Raw genomic sequence first — 27,795 nt, 5'->3', positions numbered from 1 at the left:
CAGTCTAGCAACAGAGGTGAGATACTTCAGACCATGCCGAACCTGGCGACTTCGTGCCTCATTTATGCAAAACAAATAAAGTTAGCCCTCTCCCCCTCTGGATTTGACTACTTACACATTAATGATTAGCATATCGGCACGTTTTCTCCAAATAATGCACATATCATGATTGTGCCCTGTTGGGATTATGGAAATCCCGATGGGTTTTGGACAAGGCTTGCCTTAGAGAGTTATTATGCGGACATCATTCTAACCCGTACTAGGTTCAGACATGATGCATGCACAGTTAACATCAGAGTGGGGTTTTCTATAAGAGTATAGACCAGTACCCTCAAGCGGACAACTTGAGAGGGAAAGGCACGGAACTGTCGACTGCACCGCTGATCGACTAGTTTTACCGCAAATAAGCCTTTCCAAATTTAAAAAAGAGTAATATAGGAAGAGCACGGACACTCATCAAGTGCCGCTATGATATTAATTGCGCACGAGTGGAATATGATGCAGAGCATGTAATTATGAAAAAAAATAAAACAACACTTTGTCAAGTATTTTGCATGATGAAAGTGATAAAGGCGGTATTTAATAAATGTAAAGACAAGAAAGAAAGAAAAACAAAGAAAGACATAAAGATTGAAGCCAGCGAACAAGGTTAAACAAAAAGTTACATGTAAATTCATGTAAAAGGGAAAATAGGGAAGGGGTGTGAATGTAGCAAATAAACTGTGAATTTGAGCATAAAATAATAAAGACACGCTTATCGAGGGAGACTAATTCACACAGACTAAGTTCATTATGGTAAGAGCCTAAGGATATCCCCAGCAGAGTTGCCATGCTGTCGCGCCCCTTTTTCTCGCGAAATCGGATTTCGACACGTGACAACTCTTTATAAGGAAGGGTATTAAAAGATAGAGTCGCCACCTAACGGATTAAGGTGCGTTAGGGCACCTATTTGCCAATGACTCGGGTTTACTAGCTTGCATCATCAAAGATCGGGTAAGGGCTCAAATTATCTTGAGGAGAAAGTGTTGGGCACTCCTCGAGGTCCACAACGATGGGTCCTGGCCGAACTCGAATTATATGAATTAGTCTAAGAGAAAGGAAACAGTTTGGACAAGTGCAATAAACGAATTACCTTAAACAGAAGTTGGGGGGGTCCTAAATTTTTTAGACTAAAGGATCACCCCGTGCAACATAGATAATACTTCGTAACTCCCTCAAGATGGGGTGTTACTCATATTATTCAGCGGGCACAGACTATCATCTCCTGCTACCCGATTACTATCTTTAAGTTATTTACCTAAAGCGCTCTATTTAATTCTAAGTCGTACCCTATGTGTGCACTACCCGTCCCATGCCTATGGTCCAGGAGGCATTTGGACCTCTATTTCAGGGTGGTTCTAGACTTTAACTTAGGCTGCTCAAAACGGAAAATACTAAGCGACATACAAAAATAGTTTAGGACTTTCAAATATAAGCAAGCATGGGCTTAAATTAGCCTCCGCATTTAGACAGCAAATGTACGCCAAACTGATTAATGCTGACAGATTATAACTAATTTGCAGAATCCTATAGGCAGGATCTCTACGTGATACTGAACGAATGATCAGACAGTTGTGCGCAAAAACCAGTTTCTTAATACAATTGCCAGGACCTACGTAAGTTTGCCTACTGATTTAAGCATAATACGATTAAGCCTACCAGCATGATATCTAGGTGTTTCACGTGGTAATAAATAGTGGTAATCACAGAAACATATCCAGAATTACTTATTTTAATCCTATAGGCATGTTTTCTAATGAGAGTAACAGCACAGTGTAAAATCAACGGGCAAAAATGATAATTAAACAGATTCAGACCTATAGACATGCTTTCTACAATTTGATCCAGTTTTAGATCCTATAGGCATGGTTTCTATAAATTGTGAACAGAACAGAATGTAAATAGGATTTTGCACACATATTGAATCACATCATTTCCTATAAGCATGGTCTCTAACAGAACATGATTGAACCAAGCATTAAACCTATGGGCATGGCTGCTAGCATATGATGACTGAACATAATAAAGTACCTATAGACATGACTTCTAGCATACAACAATTAAAAACACAGTATCGAACCTATAGGTAGGATTTCTGCCCAACTTTGTTGCAAGTGTAACCAATTTCACTAACACCCCAGAATTGTTATTACAATAATTATTACAGACCCAGAATTAAATGTAGTAAATTACAGAATAAATATAACTATAGGGAGCCTACAACAGGACCAAATATACCTAGACAGGCCAGGCCTTCAACAACTCCAAAAATAAATAGCCAATTGTTGAGTGATTCATCCAGTGTACATATATCAAGGCTGAGCATACAAAACCCAAGATCCTAGTGTGTCAGAGTTCCCAAGGGCTTCAAGAACCCAGGGCAGTGCTCACACTAGGGAGGTTGATCAAAAATAATTCAGGGAAAGATTAGGGACCAGGTCCTAGTGTGTTAGAGTTCGCAAGGGTCTCATATGAACCCTGAGCAATGCTCACACTAGGGAGGTCAAAGGACATAACCTAAATAGCCTTGACTTTCAGCCGGCTAAGAATAAGAATTAAGAAGGACCAGATAGTAAAGAAATATAATGGAGTCAAGGTATTTCACTGAAGGATAGAATCCAAATTGAGCATATACACACAAATAACAGGCATGCTTGAACCTAGGCAGACTTAGTCAAGTTTCAGTAAATAAACTCAATCACATGCTAACAAGACAAGTCATAAGACAGATTTATAATGATAAAGGAAGATCCAGATTAAGTTAAGTGCAGAAACTAGTGTCATAAGAAGAAATCAATTAGCAACAGATCATGACATGTTAGGAACTAATTGGGGCAGTTACTAGGGGTATCAAAATATAATAAAAACAAAGTCAAACAGGCCACATTATGATGCACTCAGAAACAGACTTGTTATCCTATTAAGGAAGACATCTATACCTAGTTAACTATTCTATAGCAGGAGATATGAGAACATGTTCAAAAAGCAAGATAATAACAAACTTAAACTTCAAGAGATTGCTATTAGTGACATATGGGTTAAGCAGAATCGAACTAACAAACTCAAAGTAGATTTAAGCATGTCTCAAACTACAAATGTAATAGCATTTAGGGTAACATAGTCTAATTGAAGTAGCACATTAAACAAATAATCAGAATGAAATGACAGAGATATGATAACTAACCAGTTAATATGAAGCAAGGAAGAAGGAAATCCAACAGTATTGTGAGTATCACCAAACAAAGCAAGAACTTAGCAATTTCTGGCCTTGGCTTTCAACCGGCCATGAATCAAAAATACAGAACAAGTTTATTCAAGAATGAAGAACGTACAGTCTTAGTTTATATTATTTTTTTAAGGATTTTCAAACTTAACCAAAGGGGAGTGGGAAGGGTTTTAAATAGTGTAGGAACTAAACACATAAATATGGAAATATAATTAATTCAAACAATCAATAAAGAAGAAAAATTTTGAAACCCTAGTTTTTAGGTAAACTCCACAAAATTGGCAGAAAATACAAGAATCACATATTGTATAAAATGAACATAGACATGAATATTATTCACAAAACACATAACCGAACCAGATTTGATTCAAATAAAAAGGATCTGAAACCCTAATTTAGGGCAAGTAAAAATAATCGGCAGAAATAGACAGATTCATACATAATAAGGCGAATATAGACGAGATAGTACTTAATATTAAAGCTTGAACCAATTTCGGTTCGAATCAAAGAGAATCTGTAAACCCTAACCTTAGGGTTAAGTATGAATTAGCAAGATACGAACAAATCGGACTCACACAGTGCACAATAACGTGTTTAGACTTAATATCGTCCAGATTCAAGAGATGAAGATCGATTAGGACAGAATCAGAGTAGGGTACTTGCCATGTTTAGGCAAGTACTAAGTAATACCGTAAAGAATCAACCAATAAAGGAAATATGTCGAAATGGTAAGTAAATGGGAAGAAAGTCCCATTAGGAACAGGATTAGGGGAGGATTTTGGAGAGGCGGCGGGCTAGGGTTCTTCAGAGGGAAGGGAGTAGAGAGGCAGAGGATTAGGGGAAATGGGGTTAGGGTTTGGGAGATGGGTGATATAAGGAAAATGAGGGGTCGTTTATGAGTCGTTGATCGTTTTTGATCAACAACTGAGATTTAAGCAGGGGTTGGGTCGGATTTTAATTAAATGGGTAAGGGACTGGGCTAATAGTGTTGGGCTTGGGGTGATTGGGTTATGTTTGGGTAGTTTAGGTCCAAAATTAATTATGAAATTAAGGCCAGATTTTAAATACCCAATTTTAATAAATAATAATTTATAAAAATAATAGATAAATAACAAAAAAAATATTATTTGTGCATGCAAATGATTAAAAACAATTATTTAACATTATAAAAATATAAAAAGTTATTTTTTTGCATAAATAATGTAATTATACATGCATATAGGCTATTATTGCAAAATGTGCAATTTAGCCTTAAAAAATGCAAATGTAATTATAAGAAATGCACTAAAAATATTTAAAACCTTATATGGGTGTAAATGATAAGTTTAGAAGATAAAAGCATCATAAAAATAATTTATAAGGTAATTAATAGATATTTATATAATAATAATAATAATGCAGAAATATATTTATTTAAAGCCTTTAAAAATTATGAAAAATACTTGTATATGCTTGTAAATCAAATGATGATGCATATGCACTATTTTGAAAGATATATATGTGTATATATATATATATATATATATATATATATATATATATATATATATATATATATTTGTTTTTGAGAAATATGAGGAAAAAATTGGGTATCAACAAAGTCATCTGCGCTGCCTCAAATTTAGGTCCCTCTGAATGAATAAATGCTGCAAACTGCGATTATCAGTGAAAACTTCGCAAGACACCCCATAAAGATAATGCCTCCAAATCTTAAGAGCGTGAACAATCGCAGCTAACTCCAAATCATGTACCGGGTAATTCTTCTCGTGGGGCTTCAGCTGACGTGAGGCATATGCAATAACTCACCCCTCCTGCATTAATACACAACCCAGGCCAACGCGTGAAGCATCGCAATACACTGTATGCATCCCTGAACCGGAATGCAACACTAACACCGATATGGAAGTCAGTGTTGTCTTGAGCTTCTGAAAGCTCACCTTACAATCATCGGACCATCGGAACGGAGCACCCTTCTGGGTCAATCTAGTCAAAGGTGCTGCAATAGATGAAAATCCCTCTACGAACCGATGATAATAACCTGCTAACCCCAGAAAACTCCTGATCTCGGTCGCTGAAGTGGGACGGTGCCAACTCTGAACTGCCTCAATATTTGTGGGATCAACTTTAATACCCTCGTCTGACACAATATGTCCCAAGAATGTTATAGAGTTTAGCCAAAACTCACACTTGGAGAACTTAGCATATAGCTTTTGTTCCCGCAACATCTGAAGCACCACTCTCAAATGCTGCTCGTGGTCCTCCATACTACGTGAGTAGATCAAAATGTCATCAATGAAGATAATGACAAATGAATCAATATATGGCCTGAACACCCGGTTCACCAGATCCATAAACGCCACTGGGCGTTAGTCTAACCGAAGGACATCACCAGAAACTCATAATGGCCATATATAGTCCGAAAGCAGCCTTCGGAACATCAGAATCCTGAATCTTCAACTGATGGTACCCTGATCTCAAGTCGATCTTAGAGAATACTCTAGCACCCTGCAACTGGTCAAACAAATCATCAATACGCGGCAACAGGTACTTATTCTTAATGGTAATTTTGTTCAATTGGCTATAATCGATACACATTCGCATAGTCCCGTCTTTCTTCTTCACAAATAATACTGGTGCGCCCCAAGGCGACACACTCGGCCTGACGAACCCCTTTGCTAACAACTCCTTAAGTTGTTCCTTCAACTCTTTCAATTCTTTTGGAGCCATACGGTACGGTGGAATAGATATAGGCTGGGTACCTGGAGCCAAATCAATACGGAAATCAATATCACGATCTGGTGGCATGCCTGGAAGATCAAAAGGAAACACATCGGAGAACTCTCGGACTACGGGCACTGAATCAATTGTCGGAGTCTCTGCAGTAATATCCCGAACATAGGCCAAATAATCAAAAAAAACCTTCTTGACCATGTGTCGAGCCTTCAGAAAGGAAACAACCCGACTAGACGCACCAGTAGTTGAACCCTTCCACTCCAATCTAGGCAACTCTGGCATTGCCAAAGTAACAGTCTTAGCATGGCAATCTAGGATGGCATGATATGGGGATAGCCAGTCCATGCCCAGGATGATCTCAAAGCCGGTCATATCAAGTAGTAGAAGATCCGCTCTAGTCTCGTAACCACCAAAAGTAACAATGCAGGACCGGTAGATTTGGTCCACAACAACGGAATCGCCCACAGGAGTGGACACATAAACATGAGTACCCAAGGATTCACGAGAAACACCCAGGAAATGAGCAAACAGATATGAAACATAGGATTAAGTAGACCCTAAGTCAAATAATACTGAGGCCTTTCTACCGCAGACAGAAATAGTACCTGTGATCACGGCATCTGAGGCCACTACATTTGGTCTAGCCGGGAAAGCATAGAACCTAGTTGAGTGCCACCTGGCTGGCCCCCATCGGGCTGGCCTCCACCTCTAGGACGGCCCCTACCTACCTGCCCTCCACCTTTTGGCGGATGGACGGCTGGAGGAGCAACTGGTCCGGTAGCATGGGCTGCTGACCCTGCTGCACTGGTCTACCCCGAAGCATGGGGCAAAACCTCCAGACATGACTGAGATCCCCGCACTCGAAACAACCCCTCGATACGATAGACTGCTGACCTGAAGTCTGTCCCTGATGACCTGAATATCCACTGGAGGAGACCTGAATAGCTGGTGGGCTGTAAGAACTCTCTGGCATAGTACTGATATAAGGTCACACTAGTGCACCCGAGGAGGTGGCGGTGCTGGATAAGGGGGTCTGCTGGACTGACCCCTCACGAACTGACCTCTGCTTCTAGCCGGGGCACCACTGAACTCTCCCGAATATCGAAACCGCTTATCCCTCGCTGCTTTCTCACGGCTCCGCTAATGGACTCCCTCAATCCTCCGAGCTATCTCTACAACTATCTCTTAAGAAGTCCCCATCTCCACCTCTCGTGCCATGGTGGCCTGAATACCAGAGTGCAATCCGGCGATAAACCTCCCCACTCTCTCTGCATCGGTAGGTACTATCATAAGTGCATGGCGAGATAACTCAGAGAACCTCGCCTCATAGTCAGTCACTGACATCTGACCCTGCTGGAGCTGCTCGAACTGGAACCACAATTCTTCCCTCTGAGAGGGTGGTATGTATCTGTCCAGGAAGAGGCATGTAAACTGATCCCAAGTCATGGGAGGTGAACCTGTTGGTCTTCCGAGAAGATGTGACTGCCACCACATATGGGCCCTGCCCTCCACCTCAAAAGTAGTGAAGTCTACCCTGTGGGACTCCAGTATCCTCATGTTGTGCAGTTTGTCTCTGCACGGATCAATAAAATCTTGGGGGTCCTCATATCGCTCACCTCCGAAAGCAGGAGGATGAAGCCTAGTCCATTTGTCCAGTAGCCTGTGCGGATCACCTGCCACAGCTGGTATGGTCTCCGGTGTAGCTGCTGCAACTAGCCGAGCTCCGCCTATAGGTAGTGCACCCTGGGTCTGGTATACAGCAACTGCCTGCCCATGAGCCTGCGCGGTAAGAGTCTGTACGCCCCCTCCCGCCTGAGATGTGGCTGGGTCTACCAAAAATAAGCCGGCCTAAGTCATAGTATCCATGAACCGCAGCATACGGCCCATGACCTCCTGGAAATCCTGGTGCGAACATGAAATCCACTAGAGCCGGCTTTGCTGCGGGCACCTCACCCTGCCCTTCGATGATAGGATCCTCTACTGGATCTACTGGTGGCGTAATTGGAACCTAGATTTTTGTCAAAACCTAGCTTTTTCATCTAACTAGTGGGTTAAAATCTCATTTTTGTCAAAACTTAGATTTTTCATCTAAACCCTTGATTTTCACAATTTACATGTTATACTCTACCCATAATCTATGTATTTAACTCACAATGGTAGAATTAACTTACCTCCAAGTTGCTAGTTGAATACGCCTCTCAAGAAGCTCCAAAATTGCCCAAGAATGGAAGAAATGGGCTCAAAAATGGCTGAGCCCCGTTTTTAAGGCATTCTGCCCAGCTCTGCTGACCCCTTCTTCATGAACGCGACAGGTGCCTCGCGTTCGCGAAGGCAAATTTTTCACAGGACACAAAATTCCCTTCGCGAACGCGATAGGGGTCTCATGAACGTGAAGGCTTGACTGACTTACCCTTCGCGAATGAGTGGGATCCTTCGTGAACGCGAAGGGTGAACTACACTGGTCCCCACCCCCTTCTACGCGAACGTGAGGGCGCCTTCACGAACGCATAGGCCTAAGTTCCCAGGCTTCGCGAACGCGTTGCCCTTCACGCGAATGCGAAGGGCAATAGCCCAGCTCCCATTTTCCTTCATTGCGAACGCGAGGGACCTGTCGCGTTCGCGAAGAAGGAAACCAGAACTGGAATTTCTGGTTTTTCCAACTTAGCTCCGGGTGGTTCAAGACTCACCCGAGCCACCTGGGTGTCTAAATATATCAATAAGTCTGTAAACATAATACGGACCTGATCAAACTCTCGAAATGCGTAAATCAATAAGGAAACCAAGAATCGCACCCCAAAATCGAATTGAATCGAAATATGAACTTCAAGTTTCCAATTTGCTCTAAATGCGCCGAATAATATTTAGACTACTCGGAATGATACCAATTTTTTCGTGCAAGTCTTAAATCACCATACGGAACTATTCCCAGGCTCTGAATTCCAAACGGACCTCAATTACTTCAAAACCTACTTCAAACTAAATTTAAAGAACTTTAAAACCTTTAAAGAGCTAACTTTCACTATTAGGTGCCGAAACGCTCTCGGGTCATCCAAAACCCGATCCGAATATACGCCCAAGTCCAAAACCATCATACGAACCTATTGGAATCGTCAAATCCCGATTCTGAGGTTGTTTACTCAAAACATTGGCTGAAATCAAACTTGGCCTTTTAAAGCCAAACTAAGGAACTAAGTGTTCCGATTTCAATCCGAACCCTTTCAAATCCCGAACCAACCATCCTCGCAAGTCATAAAATAGTAAAAGCACATATGGGGAGTCTTATTTAGGGAAATGGGGTTCTAGATGGCAAAACAACCGGTTGGGTCGTTACAACCTACCAGGCATGTAAACCTGGCAGGATATAACTTAAAGCTAACAATGGAAAGAACATTAATGTAAGACCATCAGCAGAAGGATTACAATTTTACAATCAACAGTGAAAATAATTGACGCACGAATAGGAACACAAAATAACGAGTAATAAAGAAACGGGTGACAACTCAATCAATCAATTTGTTCCTAATTCCCAATTTACAACAAAATTAACCGAGGTACCACTCCTCATAATCTCAAATTATAAGTCACAACTTTCAAATCTTACAAATATGGCATCTCGTGCCTATATTTTTCTTTCCAATTCACTTTCGCATGGCAAAGTCCACGTGCTATCATGTACATCGTATCTGTGTCAATTGCTAAACAAAATGTTTGAGAGATTTTATTTATACACGATAAATCATAATAAAAATCTTGAAATAAAGTAGGGAATTAAACAAGAAAATGAGTTTATTTTAGAAATCATTTGGGTAAAGAAATTAGCATTTTCAAATAAAACAAATTATTAGATAAGTTACCGAATTAAATATAGAATTTATTGAAATAAAACATAATAATGATTTTTTAGTAAGGTAAAATTATCAGATGGGGTAAGGAGTTAAAATTTGAGAAATCAACTAAAGTAAAATATGACAACTATTAAGAATAGTAAAGTACTGAATGAAACGACGAGTTCCAACTTAAGCGTCACGTAAGGTAAGAATTTTAAAAATTCCTTTACTTAAAATTGTTATGTTACTAACAACTCAACAGAGTATGAGGTAATGACTCAGTATAGTAATTCATCTTGAAAATCAATTCACCAAAACAGTAATAATAGGAAAGGGAAACAGGAAATGACGGCAAAGTAGTAAACTAATGAAAACAACTCAATCCTCGAATTCAGTAAGTCCAGAAATATCAGTCCTCAGAATCTCATATGGTAAATACTGACAGCTAATATAATACAACAATGAATATAACACACACAATCCGTTGCGACACGCAACCCGATCCCACCGTACAAATACAATCCTCCCTTATTTCACCATATCAATATCAAGAATAACATATAAAATCTGTTGCAGTATGCAACCTGATCCTACCGTATCAATATCAAATCCTCCCTTATCTCACCCGTTACGGCGTGCAACCCGATCCATAAGCAATTTAAATTAACAAAAACAATCCACAAACTCAATTTACAATAATCTCAACAATCAAAGGGTATGAGTGCAAGGAAAGAAAGGAACCACGTAAAAATCAAGAAATGCAACAAATATTACGAAAAAAGCAGGGCAAGTAAAGCATGGGACAACTAAGGTATGCAAGTAAAACAATTAAGGCAAGTAGAAAATAAGCACGAAATCGTGGAGGGAACACATAATGCGATATTTTCACAACAAATAGCCCATGGCTCAACTACGATGTGTACAATAATTCCAACAATAATAAAATGAATGGGAATGCTCAACGAGGAAAGGTGTGATGACCCAAAGGGTTATCTTGTGAATTAAGACTCTATTCAGGGAACGTTAGCCTTAAAAACCTTATTTTTACTTACCTCAATTTGCGTGAACTGTCCGAGCGTAAATCCGGAAAACCTTTATGTGGAAATTTATGAACTAATAATTTTTGGGATTTAAAATTAATTTTTAGTTAATTTGATCATGATTTTGAGTAAACGGACTTGAATCGGTGTTCTGACATTCCCGGAAGGTCCATAGTAAAATATGGGACTTGGGCATATGCCCAGAATCGAATTCCAAGGTTCCTAGCTCGAGAAATGAATTTTTGATGAAAATTGTAAGACTGAAATTCTATGGATTTAAAGAAATTGATTAATGTTTGATCTCTTTGGTATCGGGCCCGTATTTTGGTTCCAGAGCCTGGTACAAGTTTAATATAATATATAAGTCATGTATGTGAAATTTGGTAGAAATCGGAGTTGATTTGATGTGATTCGGACGTCCGGTTGAGAAGATAGTAGTTTTGAAATGTTCTTGAGGAATTCATGAGTTTTGGTGATAAATCCATAGTTTTAGGTGTTATTTTAGTAATTTGATCGCATGAGCAAGTTCGTATGATATTTTTAGACTTGTGGGCATATTCTGTTTGGAGCCCCGAGAGCTCGGGTGAGTTTCGGATAGGCCACGGGATGTTTTGAACTTGGAAAATTTTGCTGGTATAACTGAACCTGTTGCAGGCCTCTGATCTCGCAATTGCGAGATCAGGCTTCGCAAATGCAAAATAAACAGGCCTGGCAATTGCGAGGTATCTATCGCAATTACAAAGAAGGCCTGGGCCAGCATGTTCTCGCAATTGCGAGATTTTCTTCGCAATTGCGAAGGGAGTCTGGGAAGGGCAGGTTCGCAAATGTGAACATTTACTCGCATTTGCGAGGTTCAGAGATCGCAAATGCGACACTTTCCTCGCATTTGCGAAGGCAGCGGGATTGTGAAGGGCATCACAATTACGATTGTTCCTTCGCAATTGCGAGCTTCGCATTTGCGAAGCTCAGGTCGCAATTGCGACACCTGCAGCTGAGTAAAAGGGGCTTAGACAGGATTTTTCATTCATTCTTCATATTTTCAAAACCCTAAGCCTTAAGAGGCGATTTTCCAAGGACCAAATCTTCCCCAAATCATAGGTAAGTGATTCCTAACTCTTTTCTTTCTATCTTTTACATCTTATAACAAGATTTCAACCTAGAATCTAGAATTTTTATGGTGAAATTAGGATTTTGGGTAGAACTTAGGAATTTCAAAATTTGGGGATTTAGACCTCGAATTGAGGTCGGATTCCAAAACCAATTGTATATCCAGACTCGTCTCGGAATGGGTGTTCGGATTTCGTAAGTTTTTTTGAGATTTGAGATGTGGGTCCCACTGCCGAATATTTTAATGAATTTCGGATTTTATTCGGAAAATTAGTAAATTCATATGAAATTATTTCCTATGATTCGTATTGAGTATATTGAATTGTTTATAAATAGATTTGAAGTTTTAGGAGACAAATTTAAAAGGAAAAGTTATGGTTGAGTAATTGATTGGAATTAGCAAAGCGAGGTAAGTGTCATGGTTAATCTTGACTTGAGGGAAGAAAACCCTTAAATTATTTGTTATGTGAATTACATGTGAACGACGTATAGGCGAGGTCACGAGTGTCTATACGTCGTCAAATTAATTGTTTGCCTGCTTACTTGAAAAATCATAAATTATTTTAAATCATAAATTAATTATTATAATAATTATTTCTCTCATATTCTTTGTCAAATATTAATTTTTGAATTCCTGCATTAATTGTTACATGCTATTTGAATTATGTATTTTAATTGTTATTTGACATTTAACATATTAAATATTAAACTACCTAATTTCTCTATGATTTTCATAATAAATTATTATTTATCATTATTTGGTTCATAAATAAATTATAATTATTGTGTGCCTTGATGCTTAATAATTTCTCATTGGACGTGGTATTTATTAGAGTAAGTATTATTACATTTATGAGTTGTTTAAAATTATATTGGGGGAACGGGTTGCACACCGCAACGAAAATGAAAGTATATATATATATTGGGAGATCGGATTGCACGCCGCAATAGACTTATTTAAAAGTCAATATTGGGAGATCGGATTGTACGCCGCAACAGACTTATTTAAAAGTCTATATATATACTTGATTGAAATAAATATATGACAGACTTGATTAAAAGGAATATATTGGGAGAGCGGGTTGCACGCTGCAATAGAATTGAATGTGAATATACTGTGAGAGCGAGTTGCACGCTTTAACAAAATTGGATGAAATAATAATGGATTATGACTGCTGAGTTAGCTTCAATTATTATAAGTGAGTTACCTGATTTATTTCTAGTATTTGTTGTTGTTATTAATATTGCGTACATGTTAATGTAAGTGAACCACCTTATCCTCGTCACTACTTCGTCGAGGTTAGGCTCAACACTTACCAGTACATGGGGTCGGTTGTACTGATACTACACTCTGCACTTCTTGTGCAGATTTTGGAGTTGGTCCCAGCGGCGTACCATAGACTTGCTCGGATTTCAGCTACCAGAGGAGACTTGAGGTATAACTGCATGGCGTCCGCAATTCTGAAGTCCCCATCTATTTTACTTTAGCTGCGTGCTTATTTCCAGACAGTTTTATTTTATTCAGACCTTTAATTGTATTTATTCTAGAAGTTCGTGCACTTGTGACACCAATTCTAGGAGGGTATTTAGACACCGTTGTTTTTATGGATTTTTCACTACATTTCAGACTTTACTTCCGCATTTGTTCTTTGATTATTAATAAATTTAAAAATTGTTTAAAAATAGATAATATTACTCTAACGTTGGCTTGCCTAGCAAGTAAAATGTTAGGCGCCATCACGGTCCGAAGGTGGGAATTTCGGGTCGTGACAGTTGGTATCTCGACAATTAAGAGGTAACAAGACAATAAGGGAGGCAATAACTTCAACTAAAGCATATAAGGCTAAATAACAAGTAAGAGGTAGAATAAGTACTAACAACGACAAATAGAGCATGTAAGAGTTGATTAACAATGAGAGATATAACATGTAATGACAATTCAATTAAAGGCATGGAAAGAGCCTAGATAACCTAAACCGGTCAAATACCACATATAGACCGTGTACCCACTCGTCACCTTACGTACACGGCTTTCACATAACACAAATAGCACAATCAACCTAAATCCTAAGGGGTAGCCCCCCCCCCCCCACACACACACACACACACACACACACACAAGGTTAGACAAGATACTTACTTACCTCAAAGAATCTAAACCGATACTCTAAAATGACCCTCTCGTGTGAAACAACCTCCGGACGGCTCAAATTTAGCCAAAATAACTTCATATCATGAATAAAAACCACAGGAAACAATTCTAAATAATAAAGTTTTGATTTTAAAGAAAACTAAAAAGTCAACTCCGGGCCCGCACCTCAAAACCCGATAAAAATTCACAAAATCCGAAGACTCATTCCAATACGAGTCCAACCATACCAAAATTATCAAATTCCGACATCAAATCGGCCTTGGAATCTTCATTTTATATTTTTGAAAGTTTCTATAAAAATTCTCATTTTCTCCCATTCAAATCACTAATTTAATGTTAAAAACAAAGATGGAATTATGAAATATAATCAAATCCGGGTGAAGAACACTTACCTCAAACCAACACGTGAAAATCCCCTTCAAAATCGCCCAAATCCGAGCTCTCTAACTCAAAAAGTAATAAAATATCAAAAGCCCTCGAAATAGAGTACTTATATTCTGCCCAGGGAACAATACATCGCGATCGCAGAACATACATCGCGATCGCGGAGAACAAAGCCTTCAGCTGCCAAAAACGTGCTTCGCGAATGCGTGAGCACAACCGCGAGCAAACTTTGCGAATGCGTTCTCGAGCTCGCGGACGCGGAGAGAAATTGTCAGGTGACCCTCCCAAATTCCTTGTACGCGATCGCATATGCCACAACGCGAACGTGAAAATAGCAAATCCTCAAAGCCTCGCGAACGCGGTCGTCTCTTCGTGGCCGCGTAGAACAAAAGTGCCAGATTCCACAGGACACTACGCGAACACGAATTCATCAACGCGATCGCATTGAAGAACACCAGGTGACAGAAATCAGCAGTCCAAAGATAGAGGAAAATGGCTCGTGGCCCATCCGAAATACACCCGAGGCCTCTGGGCCCCGTCGAAACATACCAACACGTCCTAAAACGTAACGCGGACCTGCTCGAGGCCTCAAATCACATCAAACAACATCAAAACTACGAATCCCACCTCAAATCGAACTTAATGAACTTTCAACTTCTACAACTCGCGTCGAATCATATCAAATCAACCCGGAATGACGTCAATTTTGCATGCAAGTTCAAATGACACAACAGAGCTATACCAACTTCCCGAATTGAAATTCGAACCCGATATCAACAAAGTCAACTCTCAGCCAAATATCTCAACCTTCCAAACCTTTTCAATTTTTGCCAAATGCATCAAGTCAACCTACGGACCTCTAAATTCAAATCCATACACACGCCTAAGTCCAAAATTACCATACGAAACTATTGAAATTATCAAAATACTATTCCAGAGTCATCTACACCAAAGCCAAATTGCGGTCAACTCTTCCAACTTAAAGCTCATTAGTTGAGAACCATTCTTCCAATTCAATTCCGAATAACCTGAAAACCAAAACCGACGATTCACACAAGTCATAATACATCATATGAAGTTACTCAAGATTTCAAATAGTTGAACGGAATGCAAATGGTCGAGATGGCCGGTCGGGTCATTACAGACTGATCTGAACGATTCAGTCCCTAAATAGTCTTTACGGAATATTAAGAAAGCAAATAAAGGTGGTGCACTCCAAAATGAGTCTTCGCGCTCAACATTTATTTGTGAGTCCCAGGTACTCCCAAAGTGTTGGGATGGTAGATATATTATATATGAATTTAACTTATGTAAAAAAAATTTATATTATTATTGCTTACTGTATTATTAAACGTGTTATTGTAGGTAATATTGGGCTTTGCAGGTCTGAATGAGAAATAAAAAGTTGTATACCCGAAAAGACACCACTAGGAAAGAAATTTTTGCTCCGATCCACTCATTCGTTGGATATAAATAGAGAGGTCTTGCCTCATTTTTTACACACTAAAAATTCTAAAATTTCTCCGTTCTTTGCATTATATTTTCAAAACGAACATAAATATCATGTATAATTTACTCTGCCATTTGAGTTTGTTGAAGTTATGTAAATTAAAGTGTCGCTTTTACAGTAATTTTTTGTTTTTGGAGGAATTAATTTGTATAACTTGGGCAGCAGTGAAATGATTAAATTTCTTAAGGACACACAATAAACTTGTGTGACTCGAAATAATTATTTTTCTGTTTTTGTTTTTCTAACCTTCAATTTTCTGATTTTCTGATTTTCTGTTTATGAACACAATTTTACTAATAATCTTGTTTTTCAGTAGTGTGTACGCAGACCTTACCCCTACCCTGGGGTAGAGAGATTGTTTCCAAATGACCCTCGGCATCCTTCCCTCCAAGAACTCCCCACCTTGCTCTTGGGGTGACTCGAACTCACAACCTCTTGGTTGGAAGTGGAGGGTACTTACCATCAGAGCAACCCACTTTGTCCGAGTAGTTATCAATAATTTTTATCTTTTAAGTGATCCAATAATATCTATACTGTAATTATTATCTTTTAAATGATCTAATAATATAAAAATTTCATTTACGCTGTAGTTATTATATAAGTATAAAACCTCATCATACATTAGCAGGAAGAATAAACTCTTTACCAAATTTAAGAGTGACTGTTGCAGGGGCCTTTTTATGGAAACAAAGAGGGAAAAGTAAAGCGTACGCTGCATAGGGATTGAGTATTCCTTAAGTAACAGTAGTATCAGCTTGTGCCTTGAAGTGATAAAAATCCAATGGAGCTTCAGTTTCAATACATGTTTGTATGATGTGAGGAACAATTATAGGAAGACTGCTTTGTGCTGTGTAACTGTCATATTCTTTGACCGATAAATGGCTTTAACTTATAATAATGTAACTCATCGAGTAGCTGTATAAGTCCAGTGGCTGGCGGAGCTACAAGTCCAGCTACGGGTTTGACAGAACCAAGTAACCACGGGCAGCCCGACGAGTTTTGTGACCTAAAGCGAAATTTTATGAGGGGTCTTAACTTTTTTTTTTTTTTAAATTTATTTATTTATTTGAAATCTATTTTTCTAGCGTTTCTTAGATACAAAGTTATTAATAATTTTCTTATAATCTGTACTTCCCAATAAGTATTTCTTAATTGATAATATAACTATTCTATTTAACATTTTTTGAAATATTGTTGATCTTAAGTAAGATTTTATTAATTTTAATTTTGAAAACTTCTTTCCGCTGAAACGACGGTAACAAGAATTATTAACATTATTCCATAAGCAATATAGGCATTGGAAAAAGAATCAAATCTTTTTATTTGACAGAGTGTATCAATCAAACTGTTATCTTCTAATTGTACTATTTTTTTAAATACTTTTAATAAATCTAAACTATCAATATTGAATTGATTATTATGCTTTAAGGAACATTCAAGATTAAGACAATATTTTTTCAAATTCCTATCATCTAGTGATCTTAATTTTTACCGCTAAATAGAAAATCAAAAATATTTTCATATGCTTCAAATTGTTCAAATCTATTTTGAAATGAAAAAAATAGCTTTGTCTGCTATGAATAAAGCAATCAACTCCAAAGGACTATTCGAAAGATTTTGAGTTTTTATTATCAACATTCTCATCAAATTGTTATTTCCTATATATCACGCGTTTCTTACGAAATTCAGCGATATTCATTTCAAGTGCAATTTTCTTGGCAGAAATCATAGCAATTGCAAATTCTTCTTTTCTATACTTGTTAAAGGAAAAAATCAAACTTTTTTACTTCACATGACCTTTTTTTAAAATTCATACATAGCATATTAGGTGTAACAAAAAATAGAGCCCCACAAATGTGGGGCCTAAAGCAGTTGATTTACTTGTTTTATGGAAGGGCCGGCCCGGCAAGTAACTATGGCTTAGATTGTATTTTGTGTTAAAAATTTACTTAATATGTGTAATAATTTATTCCGAACCCAGTAATTTATCCTGTCCTAAATTTCAGTATTGATATAATCAAAATTCTTGCTCTGTCTCTGTCTACAACCACATAACATTTGTTACATTTTTCCTTTTTTTTTTAGAGCATAATTGTGTGAAAATGGTCGTGTGTAAATTATCGGAACTTTTTACAAAGGTTTCATGTTAATCGTACATCAACAAAATTAACAGCCAAAAAAGGAGAAAGCAAATGAATTTTGTTTTCAATTTTAACCTTACTAGCAATAAAAGGGGAATAATATAAACTCAGTTCTCCTAGTCGTTTTGCTTTTTTTTTTTCCGACTTCTTTGAACGAAAACATTAGTTAAACAATTTATGGTATGTTGAAATTGAACAGGTTTCCATAACTGAGCACACACCTTATAAAATATTAAGGGATTAAGAGCAAGTCTGTCCTTCAGTTTTAGCTCTCATAATAAATAGCTTATTTACAATATCATAAACTATTTTTAGTCAAGACATATGTGATCTAAATTGGTTACTAGTATCACTAATTTTTTAATAATTCCATTGTTCCTCTCTTACCTTTACCCTTATTTCAAAGAGATAAGTTAATTAGTTCACATCCACTCTGATTTTTCTGTTACAAGTTTTTTGTTTTCTTCAAATAATTAAAGGAGATTTAGGAAAAGAGAGCAGGGAGTGCATGTGCGGAATCACATCACTCTTTATCACGTGGGGCAACTTTGACACCACACACTAACCCCACCTTTTGTCTACTTTTTTTTTCTCCGTTTTATTTCCTTGTTTTCTTACTTTCACCTAATCTTTATTCCTCAACTTTTCTTTTAATTTACTCCTAATCATATTTGTGTGAAGGTTTCAAATTGATAATGGATATGGTAAAATCTAATAGATAGACGCATCATAGGTCATCTTCGACCTTCTTTGTTTTTAATGGGAAAAAATTCTCCATTTCCTAAAGCGTTTTTCTTCTCCACATACGTCCCTTCCTTCGTCGAGCTTTTTCGTTAATTGTTAGAGAAAGCATTTTCGTATTTAAATTTGATGGGTATTCTTTCCAGACTTGGCTTGAATTTAAAGAGTTCTAGGTTCGCCATGCGTTCAATATAAAATTTGGAAAGCTGCAGCCTGCCGGGATACCAATAAAAGGGCGCTTTCATGTGTTGCATCAAAAAAAAGGACCTAAGAGATGATACAAACTGCAAGACAAGTGATGGTTTAGAGAAAAACACATCATGTGACATCAAAGCAGTATAGATGGATTAAAAAAAGTAAAAATATTTATATGAAAGAAACAAAATAATAGAAATGAGGTAAACTAGCTTACTTATAAAAGACAGTTAAATTAAATGAATTTGGATACAAGTTTTACTAATAGAAAGATTAACTCAGTCGATGATTAGGTATCAAATCTTGATAGTTTTCCCCATTGCTTTGAACTTAAAATGGGATTCAAATATAAAACAAAACTTGAAGACATAGTAAGCAATTTCTTGAATTCAAAATCATCCCAACATTATTGGATTACTCTATAATCCTTATTAATTAAAATAATCATGAAATATAGTAATAAGACAATTGGCATGTTCTGGACCCTACTGCTCCTCCTCAGGGGAATGAGGCTCCACCTGACTCCCTTTAAATATAGAAAATTCAATTGCCTTAGATTTGTATAATCATTATTTTAAAACTATTACAACTATTTTACATGGTCATCAGATAAGATTTTTTATTTTAAAGCATCGAAGGACTGGTACAAATTTGACATTCTCTAATGTGTACTAGTACACCACAATTATTGATTTGAACACAAATTTATATCAATGTGATTTGATATTAAATATTCTAATTTCAGCACCTTTGCAAAAAATTATGCATTACAAAATCAAATTAGTTGTAACCCCAATATATATAGCAACATCGAGTAAGAAAAAAAAAAATTAGTAAACAAAAGGAAAATCACGTGTCTAAATTATTTACACCAAACTCGTTCGATATTTAAATTATTTTCTTTAAATGTTCTTAAATTTTCCTCACCTTATTAGAAAATTCTCCAATTTTTTTTTGCTGAATTTAGATTTCTCCCGTTTGATTAGATTTTTTAATATATATAATGACTCTTTAGCTAACGTATGTTAAAAGATTTTAAAATATCTATATAAATGTTGTCGGTCATAGATTAAGGTGTAGTAAATAGACTGATATATTTAATATTTCTTACTTCTCAAAATAAGTGTTGCTTTCGTTTTTCGTGAATCAATTGACTAATCTTTAATTTTTTAAAATTATAATTAAAATATTTAAAATTATATGAAAAATATTATAAATTATAACTATGTCAATATGGTAAAAAAATTAAATATTAATTAAAATTTATATAGTTTGAATCTCGAAAAGTGACACATAATTTGGGACTGAGAAATTAATTTAATTCTTATGTCTCGAAAATCAATATTTTTCTCTAATTGAAATGCTTGACGACGAAACGTTTATGGCGCTTTCTAAATTAATAAATTGTTTTTTTTTTAATCTTATGTCCCCAAAAAGATCTAAACTATTAAATTGATAACTTGAGTAAATAGAGGCCGGATTTCTTCTACTTGGCTCTTATTATGTTTAAATTTAAATGCTCTCCGTTCACTACACACACTCTCTCCCTCTCTCACTGTACATTTCCTTCTGAGTTTCTCTCTCTAGAACATTCGCCATTGCCGAATTAGTCGAAGCTCTCAACGGCCGGCAACTACTTCACTTTCTGTAAGTATACACACACATACACTTCTTGCATTTTACTTTTATCGTATCTGTAAATGCATCGATTCTACTTATGACTTATCCTTTTTTGTACAATTTATTTTTCGTTGAAATTTTCGCATCGGTAAGTCGTTGTCGATTAATCATTGAATTCAAATCCACATTTTACTTCTCCAGATATATTTGTTGCTTTTTATGGTACATGTATAAATTTTTTATATATATATTTGTTGTTTATTTGTTTGTTTTTATGTATTATTTTCTGCTCAGATTTGAATTTGAACTGAGTTACGTTGACTAAGAGAAATAAGGTTGTGAAGATTTGAAGGATAGTTAGAGGAATGGAGTCATCGCAATCGCAGCAACAGAGAAGAGGAGGCGGCTTTATTTTGCAGACGCCGCCGCGGTCGAGCGACAAGGCGGCGGCGAGAGATCTGCGATCAGGGGAAGGGAATAATAGTATGAGCGGAAAGCATGATAAAGAAAAAGGCGTCAATGTACAAGTTATTTTGCGCTGCAGGTTAGTTAAAATGAGTGTAGTGTACTTTGGAGTTGGTTATACTAAAAAAGGCGTCAATGTACTGATTTTGAGTTGAACAGTATAGTTGATTGGAATTTGCTAAGGTGTGAAATATTTGCAGACCGTTGAGTGAGGATGAGATAAGATTGCATACACCAGTTGTGATTTCGTGTAATGAGGGTCGAAGAGAAGTTTCTGCTATTCAGAACATTGCTAATAAGCAGATTGACAGAACATTTGCTTTTGATAAGGTATGATATTTCACATCTGATTTCTCATTTATCTGTTAGCATCATATTCAAACAGATTCACGATAGGGAATGTGGACGAAAAGAAATGAAAATTCAAATAAAGTAGAGCAAAATCCATTGTTTTTTTAATTTGTTTTACTAAGTTTTAGACGATCGCGTTTTGGTAATTCTTAAATATCATTACACTTTTAGTAATTTTAAAAAATAAAACTCTATAATTTGTTTTTACTTAATCATGATTTTCATAAAGACTCTAACTTTATGTTGGATAATTCTGTTTTAGGTGTTTGGACCAACATCCCAACAGAAGGACTTGTATGATTCTGCCATATGGCCTATTGTTTTTGAAGTTCTAGAGGGATATAACTGCACCATTTTTGCTTATGGGCAGACAGGAACTGGGAAAACTTATACAATGGAGGGAGGTGGAAGAAAAAAGGTTGGTGGTGTTGATAGAAATGTTTTGTTTCTACTAGTTATTTCTTCATACTAATTGTTAAAGTTGCCCTGTTTAGAATGGGGAGTTTCCAAGTGACGCAGGTGTTATCCCCCGTGCTGTTCGGCAAATTTTCGCGATATTAGAAGCTCAAAATGCTGAATATAGCATGAAAGTAACATTTTTGGAGCTGTATAATGAGGAGATCACAGATCTTTTAGCTCCTGAGGAATGCACAAAGTACGTAGATGATAAATCCAAAAAACCAATAGCGCTGATGGAAGATGGTAAGGGGGGAGTTTTGGTTAGAGGCTTAGAAGAGGAGATTGTTTCCACTGCAAATGAAATCTACAAGATCTTGGAGAAAGGTTCAGCGAAGAGGCGTACAGCAGAGACTCTTCTTAATAAACAGAGCAGTCGTTCCCATTCTATTTTCTCTATCACAATTCACATCAAGGAATGCACTCCAGAAGGAGAAGAGATGATCAAATGTGGCAAATTGAACCTTGTCGATCTTGCTGGTTCTGAGAATATATCACGTTCTGGTGCAAGGGAGGTGAGAGTCTGAGACTTAAAAAATTATCTGACTGTCAAGCCATTGCATTTGGCAGTATGCTTAGCGCATGTAAACATAGTTTAAAGAAACAATAGAATGCCCAGAGTGCTGTTTTAGCAATGTCTCAAATTTATCTTTTGTTCATGACAGCTAATCCCTAGACATTCTGCTTTCTAAGATCTCTGTATTTTCTGCCCTTTTTTCTTCTTAGTTATAGTAAGCGATAGTAGGCTAAAATTTCCTTTGCTGCAGGGCAGAGCGAGGGAAGCTGGTGAAATCAACAAGAGTTTGCTTACACTTGGTCGTGTTATAAATGCTTTAGTTGAGCACTCTGGTCATATCCCATACAGGTCTTCTTTAATCCAGATCTAGGTTATTATAGAATGCTTTTAGTTCTTACATATTCTGAGAAAGAATTGCATTTGTATCTCAGGGATAGCAAATTGACGAGGTTGTTGAGGGATTCACTGGGAGGGAAAACAAAGACATGCATTATTGCAACTATATCACCCTCAGTTCACTGTCTGGAGGAGACACTGAGCACTTTAGATTATGCTCATCGTGCCAAAAATATAAAGAACAAACCAGAGGTCAGTTTTCTGGACATTTCTCACCTAAAGAATGTCTCTTTACCTTTCCTCTGTGATTCAAGTATCCTTCATTTTTTCTTCTGCTGCTATTTCAGATTAACCAGAAGATGATGAAATCTGCAATGATCAAGGATTTGTACTCTGAGATTGACCGACTGAAGCAAGGTCTATATTTCTATCTTCCTTTCTTTCTATATATAAATCTATATCTTGCATTGATAAATTATTTGATAACATATTTTGTTTGTTCTATTTTAATGCCGACAGAGGTGTATGCTGCAAGAGAGAAGAATGGAATTTATATACCTAGAGACCGATATCTTCAAGAAGAAGCAGAGAAGAAGGTTCAGTACTGTTTTCTGGATCCCATGATTGGTTACATTCACTCTACATACTTGTTTAATAGTCCTATGGTTAACTTGTCATTATCCTCTCCCAGGCAATGTCTGAAAAGATAGAAAGAATGGAACTTGACTTCGAATCCAGGGACAAGGTGGGCAAGAGCTGAAAAATCTTGAGCATCCTTCATTTTCTAATTAAAATTGATAACTTTTGTAAAAAAAAATTGATAAATCATAACTCATTACCATGTTGCCTTCTGCAAACAGAAACTTTTGGAACTTCAGGAACTGTACAATTCTCAGCAATTGTTGACAGCAGAATTGGGTGACAAACTTGAGAAGACAGAGGTTAATGGAATTCTGACCCCAACTTATTCCACATCTTTATTGCTGACTCTTTCTCATTGAATTTTCTATACTTTTGTGTCTTTCAGAAAAAGCTTCAGGAAACTCAGCATACATTGGCTGATCTCGAAGACAAACATAGGCAGGCAATTACCACTATAAAAGAAAAGGAATTTCTGATATCTAACCTCCTAAAATCTGGTAAGCTTCATCCTCTATGCAGGGCGAAAGGAGAATTCATTTGCTAGTCAATTGTCTTGCCTCTTTGGGGAAGCAATGTATCTATACAAATAACTCCTATTATTTTAACATTTTCAAAAAAGTAAAATTGGTATATGGGTATATTACATTTGTTCTTAAACATTAGTAAATTTAGATGTAGCCATCCATATCATTAGGCAGTGAATGTGCGGGGTTTATATAAAATTATTTCACTTTTAGAGTTGTGCATAATATCTGGAATTGCATGTCTTCTACCAGAAAAAGCACTGGTTGAGCAAGCATTTGAACTTCGAGCTGAACTGGAAAATGCTGCATCAGACGTGTCGAACTTGTTTGCCAAGATTGGTATGTACACAGTAGTTCTAAAACTCGAATACATGACGAATTTTCTTGCTAAGAAAACAATGTTGCATCAAACTCCTGCATACTGATAATGGTTGATTTCAGAGCGGAAAGACAAAATAGAAGATGGAAACAGAGTTCTCATCCAAAAATTCCAATCCCAATTGACTCAAGAGCTTGAAGTCCTACATAAGACTGTTGCTTCTTCAACCACAGAACAAGAGCAACAACTCAAAGGCATGGAGGAAGACATGCAGTCCTTTGTTTCTACAAAGACTAAGGTATTCCTGACTCAAATGTAGAATTAGCCTTTAAAGTACCACACTCAACGTGACACTAGAAAAATTGCATGACATGATACCAAAAGGAAGTGGGAATATGTAGTTTTCAGAAATTATTTGTTGCAGTATTTACTAAAATTAATTGAATTAGGGAGCATATATTATTATTTGAACATGCTATTTTGACACAAAACAAAAAACTTACATGCTTAATAAGCCTAGTGCATCAATTGTGTAATAGGTTTACATACTTCTGGTGGAAATTGTACTCCTATTAACCAATATTACTTTCTGGTCTGCTTTTCAGGCAGTGGAGGAACTTCGAGGCCGTCTAGAGAACTTGAAAACTATGTTTGGTTCTGGTATTAAAGCTTTAGATGGTTTGGCCGGGGAGCTTGACGGCAATGCTCAGTCAACCTTTGACCGTTTAAATTGTGAAGTTTCAAAACATTCTTCTGCTTTGGGAGAGGTGCGTATCTTTTATGTTGCTTTTAGAAATTCAGAGAGGAACTTATTTTTTTCATCTGATCTCCTTTTTCCTGATGTAGCTTTTTAAGGAGATTGCTTCTGAGGCTGATACCTTGGTTAATGATCTTCAAAAAAGTTTGCACAATCAGGAGGAGAAACTAATTGCATTTGCACAACAACAACGTGAGGTATCAATAGTTGACTATTTGTGAAGCACGTATAATCTTCACTGATTCTATTTTGGATCTTTCTTTTTCCTTCTTGAGTAGAGCTAATAAATTTTGGATGCCTTTACAGGCACACTGCGGGAGTATCTCAATGTCAAGGTCCATTTCTCAGATTACTGGGAACTTCTTTAAGACTTTAGATATGCATGTGTCCCAGTTGGGTGAAATAGTGGAAGAAGCACAGACAGTCAGTGACCAGAAATTCTCTGAACTAGAAAATAAGTTTGAGGTAAGCGACTTCATCCACCAGCATATGGCTATTTATTAAACAAAGGTCAATATACATTTCTTAACCTCATTTTATTGCGGATCTCTCATTTTTAGGAATGTGCTGCCAATGAGGAAAGGCAAATCTTAGAGAAAGTGGCAGAACTGCTTGCTGGATCAAATGCTAGGAAGAAAAAGCTGGTAGGTCATCTATTAATAATAAAGATGTGCATCTCAATTTTTGGTGTGGCTAAGACTCTAATCTTGAGCAAGATGATGACACAATATCTTCATGAGAAGTCTTGTAGGTGTTGTAGACAGCTTGGGACTTCCTTTTCTCTTATCTAGTTTTATGCTTGAGTATGTGCTTAATTGTTTGTAGTAAATGCTCATTAGTTAATAATTGACTTATTGCATTGTTGAGCAGAAAATCCTGCATCCTGAATCAGTCATTAATTGATTTTGGTGTACTTTAGGTTGCAATAGCTAATTGAATTTTGCATGGCTATCTGTTCTAGGTTCAAACCGCAATTGATGACCTTAGAGAAAGTGCCTCTAACAAAACCAACAGACTAAAACAAGAGATGTCAACCATGCAAGATTCAACTTCTTCAGTTAAAGTCAAATGGTCCAATTACATGGAAAAGGCTGAATCGCACCATCTTGAGGATACTGCTGCTGTGGAAAATGGGAAGAAAGAAATGGAGGAGGTGCTACAGAATTGGTATGTCACCCAGCTTATATTCCATAATATCTTTGAACTGACACTGTTCTTTGATGTCTATAAGTCTTTTTATCATTCTTTCTGCTAACCTGGAATATGAATGTGCAGTGTGCAAAAGGCTAAATTGGGAGCAAAGCAATGGACAAATGCTCAACAGTCTTTATTGAATCTAGAGGAGAGAAATGTTGCTTTTGTCGATGAAATTGTTAGGTCAGTTCATTCGCCGACTGTTCAAGTGTTCAGCTTCATAGTTGTGATATTTTTCTTAGACTGTGACCGTCTTTACGTTTTATGCAGGGGGGGAATGGATGCAAATCAAGCATTGCGTGTGCGATTTTCATCTGGCGTGTCATCCACCGTTGAAGACACTGATGCTGCTAGCAAACACCTACTCTCATCTATTGACCGTAAGCTATCAAGATTTAGACGTTACAAGATCAACTTTTGTCTTTCAATTAACTTGATTAACATGTGTAGATTCTTTACAACTCGACCGTGATGCTTGTGCAAACCTTGATTCGACGATTGTTCCTTGTTGTGGAGAGTTGAGAGAACTAAATAGCGGGCACTACCACAAGGTTGTTGAGATTACAGAATATACTGGAAAATGTCTTTCACAAGAATATGTGGTAAGGATATTGCATCAAAATTTATGTTCAGTTTGTTAAGAAAATACTCTCTTTCAAATTGCTTTTAATTATGCTAGGTTGATGAACCATCATGCTCGACCCCAACGAGGAGACCATTTAATCTACCAAGTGTTGAATCTATTGAAGAACTAAAAACTCCTGCTTTTGAGGAGTTGTTGAATTCATTTTGGGATGGAAAATCCTCAAAGCAAGCAAACGGAGATGTAAAGCATATTGCAGAGGTAGCTCCTTTACGAGATTCAAGAGTTGCCCTCACTGCTCTAAATTAGAGGAGTCCAGACTTCCAACATAATATAGGAATTAAGGAGAAAAGTTGTACATAATATATGTCCTTGGATATCCATATACTCACCTATACGTAGCGGATAATTTATCCCGATTCTATTTATTTAATTTTTTGAAGAGTTTCATTTCTTTGAAATTCTTGTAGGAAACAGAGTTGGAGTTCCTGAGACAATGATGGAAATATGTAATGTTTGCGCTGTACATTGCAATTAGGTTTGAAGTGTCTGTCGATGCGACGTTGATAGAGTTCGTATACTTTATTTGTAACTTTTCTCAGTGTGGAAACATTAGTAAACGATACATGTAAACTGAAATGCCTTTTGACTCTAATACAGATGATCAACTTAGAAGATAAGTTTCAGGAATTAAGTTCAGTGAGACGTCTGAGCAAATTAAGATTACTCGAATTACAATTGCTCAAGGCTTTCCCTGAATATTGATAGTACGAATTTGTTTTCTTTAAACTAGTTTCATAGGAATTTTGTTCCCCTCTTCCATTTAACATTGTTAAACAGAAGAGCGTCCCAATCACACCTGAATAAATGTTGTAGGAGAGAAGATCTAAGTATGAATGCAGTTGTAGGAACATGGGCATTAGGCAGCAAAGCTTG

General features: G+C 37.0%; 2 protein-coding genes across 7 annotated transcripts; one reads left to right on the top strand and one right to left on the bottom strand.

Moving 5' to 3' along the window:
* Positions 1 to 7,183: 7,183 nt before the first annotated feature.
* On the bottom strand, positions 7,184 to 20,694 carry LOC138902051 (uncharacterized). Its single transcript, XM_070189863.1, has 2 exons — positions 20,652 to 20,694; positions 7,184 to 7,827 (listed from the first exon to the last, which is right to left on the bottom strand). The coding sequence occupies exons 1-2, from the start codon at positions 20,692 to 20,694 to the stop codon at positions 7,184 to 7,186; spliced, it is 687 nt and encodes a 228-aa protein (XP_070045964.1).
* Positions 20,578 to 27,539, top strand: LOC104110385 (kinesin-like protein KIN-5D). Of its 6 annotated transcripts, none has more exons than XM_033659753.2 (23): positions 20,586 to 20,742; positions 21,010 to 21,259; positions 21,381 to 21,510; positions 21,794 to 21,949; positions 22,026 to 22,502; positions 22,755 to 22,852; positions 22,936 to 23,092; positions 23,188 to 23,257; positions 23,360 to 23,436; positions 23,532 to 23,585; positions 23,701 to 23,781; positions 23,868 to 23,979; positions 24,259 to 24,345; positions 24,448 to 24,623; positions 24,931 to 25,092; positions 25,172 to 25,279; positions 25,389 to 25,547; positions 25,643 to 25,726; positions 26,044 to 26,249; positions 26,358 to 26,459; positions 26,547 to 26,656; positions 26,727 to 26,878; positions 26,956 to 27,539. In XM_033659753.2, exons 2-23 carry the CDS (start codon positions 21,081 to 21,083, stop codon positions 27,166 to 27,168), a joined length of 3,150 nt encoding a protein of 1,049 aa, XP_033515644.1. In that variant the 5' UTR covers positions 20,586 to 20,742; positions 21,010 to 21,080; the 3' UTR covers positions 27,169 to 27,539. The 6 variants fall into 6 exon arrangements, with proteins under 6 accessions (XP_009618158.1, XP_033515644.1, XP_033515642.1 ...); XM_033659751.2 differs by having other exon boundaries at positions 23,188 to 23,436; positions 26,956 to 27,120; positions 27,330 to 27,539; XM_009619863.4 differs by having other exon boundaries at positions 20,578 to 20,742; positions 21,060 to 21,259; positions 23,188 to 23,436.
* Positions 27,540 to 27,795: the final 256 nt, after the last annotated feature.

The sequence above is a fragment of the Nicotiana tomentosiformis genome, chromosome 11 (genome assembly GCF_000390325.3).
Source record: "Nicotiana tomentosiformis chromosome 11, ASM39032v3, whole genome shotgun sequence".
NCBI classification, from domain to species: domain Eukaryota; kingdom Viridiplantae; phylum Streptophyta; class Magnoliopsida; order Solanales; family Solanaceae; genus Nicotiana; species Nicotiana tomentosiformis.
The sequence above is the reverse complement of the archived record's forward strand: the minus strand, read 5'-3'. Positions and strand labels throughout refer to the sequence as shown.

Excerpts from the sequence above, each read along its gene's own strand:
- LOC138902051 (XM_070189863.1), bottom strand. The coding sequence starts at position 20,694 with ATGGCGAATGTTCTAGAGAGAGAAACTCAGAAGGAAATGTACA. Across the intron at positions 7,828-20,651 it reads AACTCAGAAGGAAATGTACA|ACCCAGCCACATCTCAGGCG; the intron begins GTGAGAGAGGGA and ends TATTTTTGGTAG.
- LOC104110385 (XM_009619863.4), top strand. The coding sequence starts at position 21,081 with ATGGAGTCATCGCAATCGCAGCAACAGAGAAGAGGAGGCGGCTTTATT. Across the intron at positions 23,437-23,531 it reads AAGAAGAAGCAGAGAAGAAG|GCAATGTCTGAAAAGATAGA; the intron begins GTTCAGTACTGT and ends ATCCTCTCCCAG. Across the intron at positions 25,093-25,171 it reads ATTCTTCTGCTTTGGGAGAG|CTTTTTAAGGAGATTGCTTC; the intron begins GTGCGTATCTTT and ends TTCCTGATGTAG.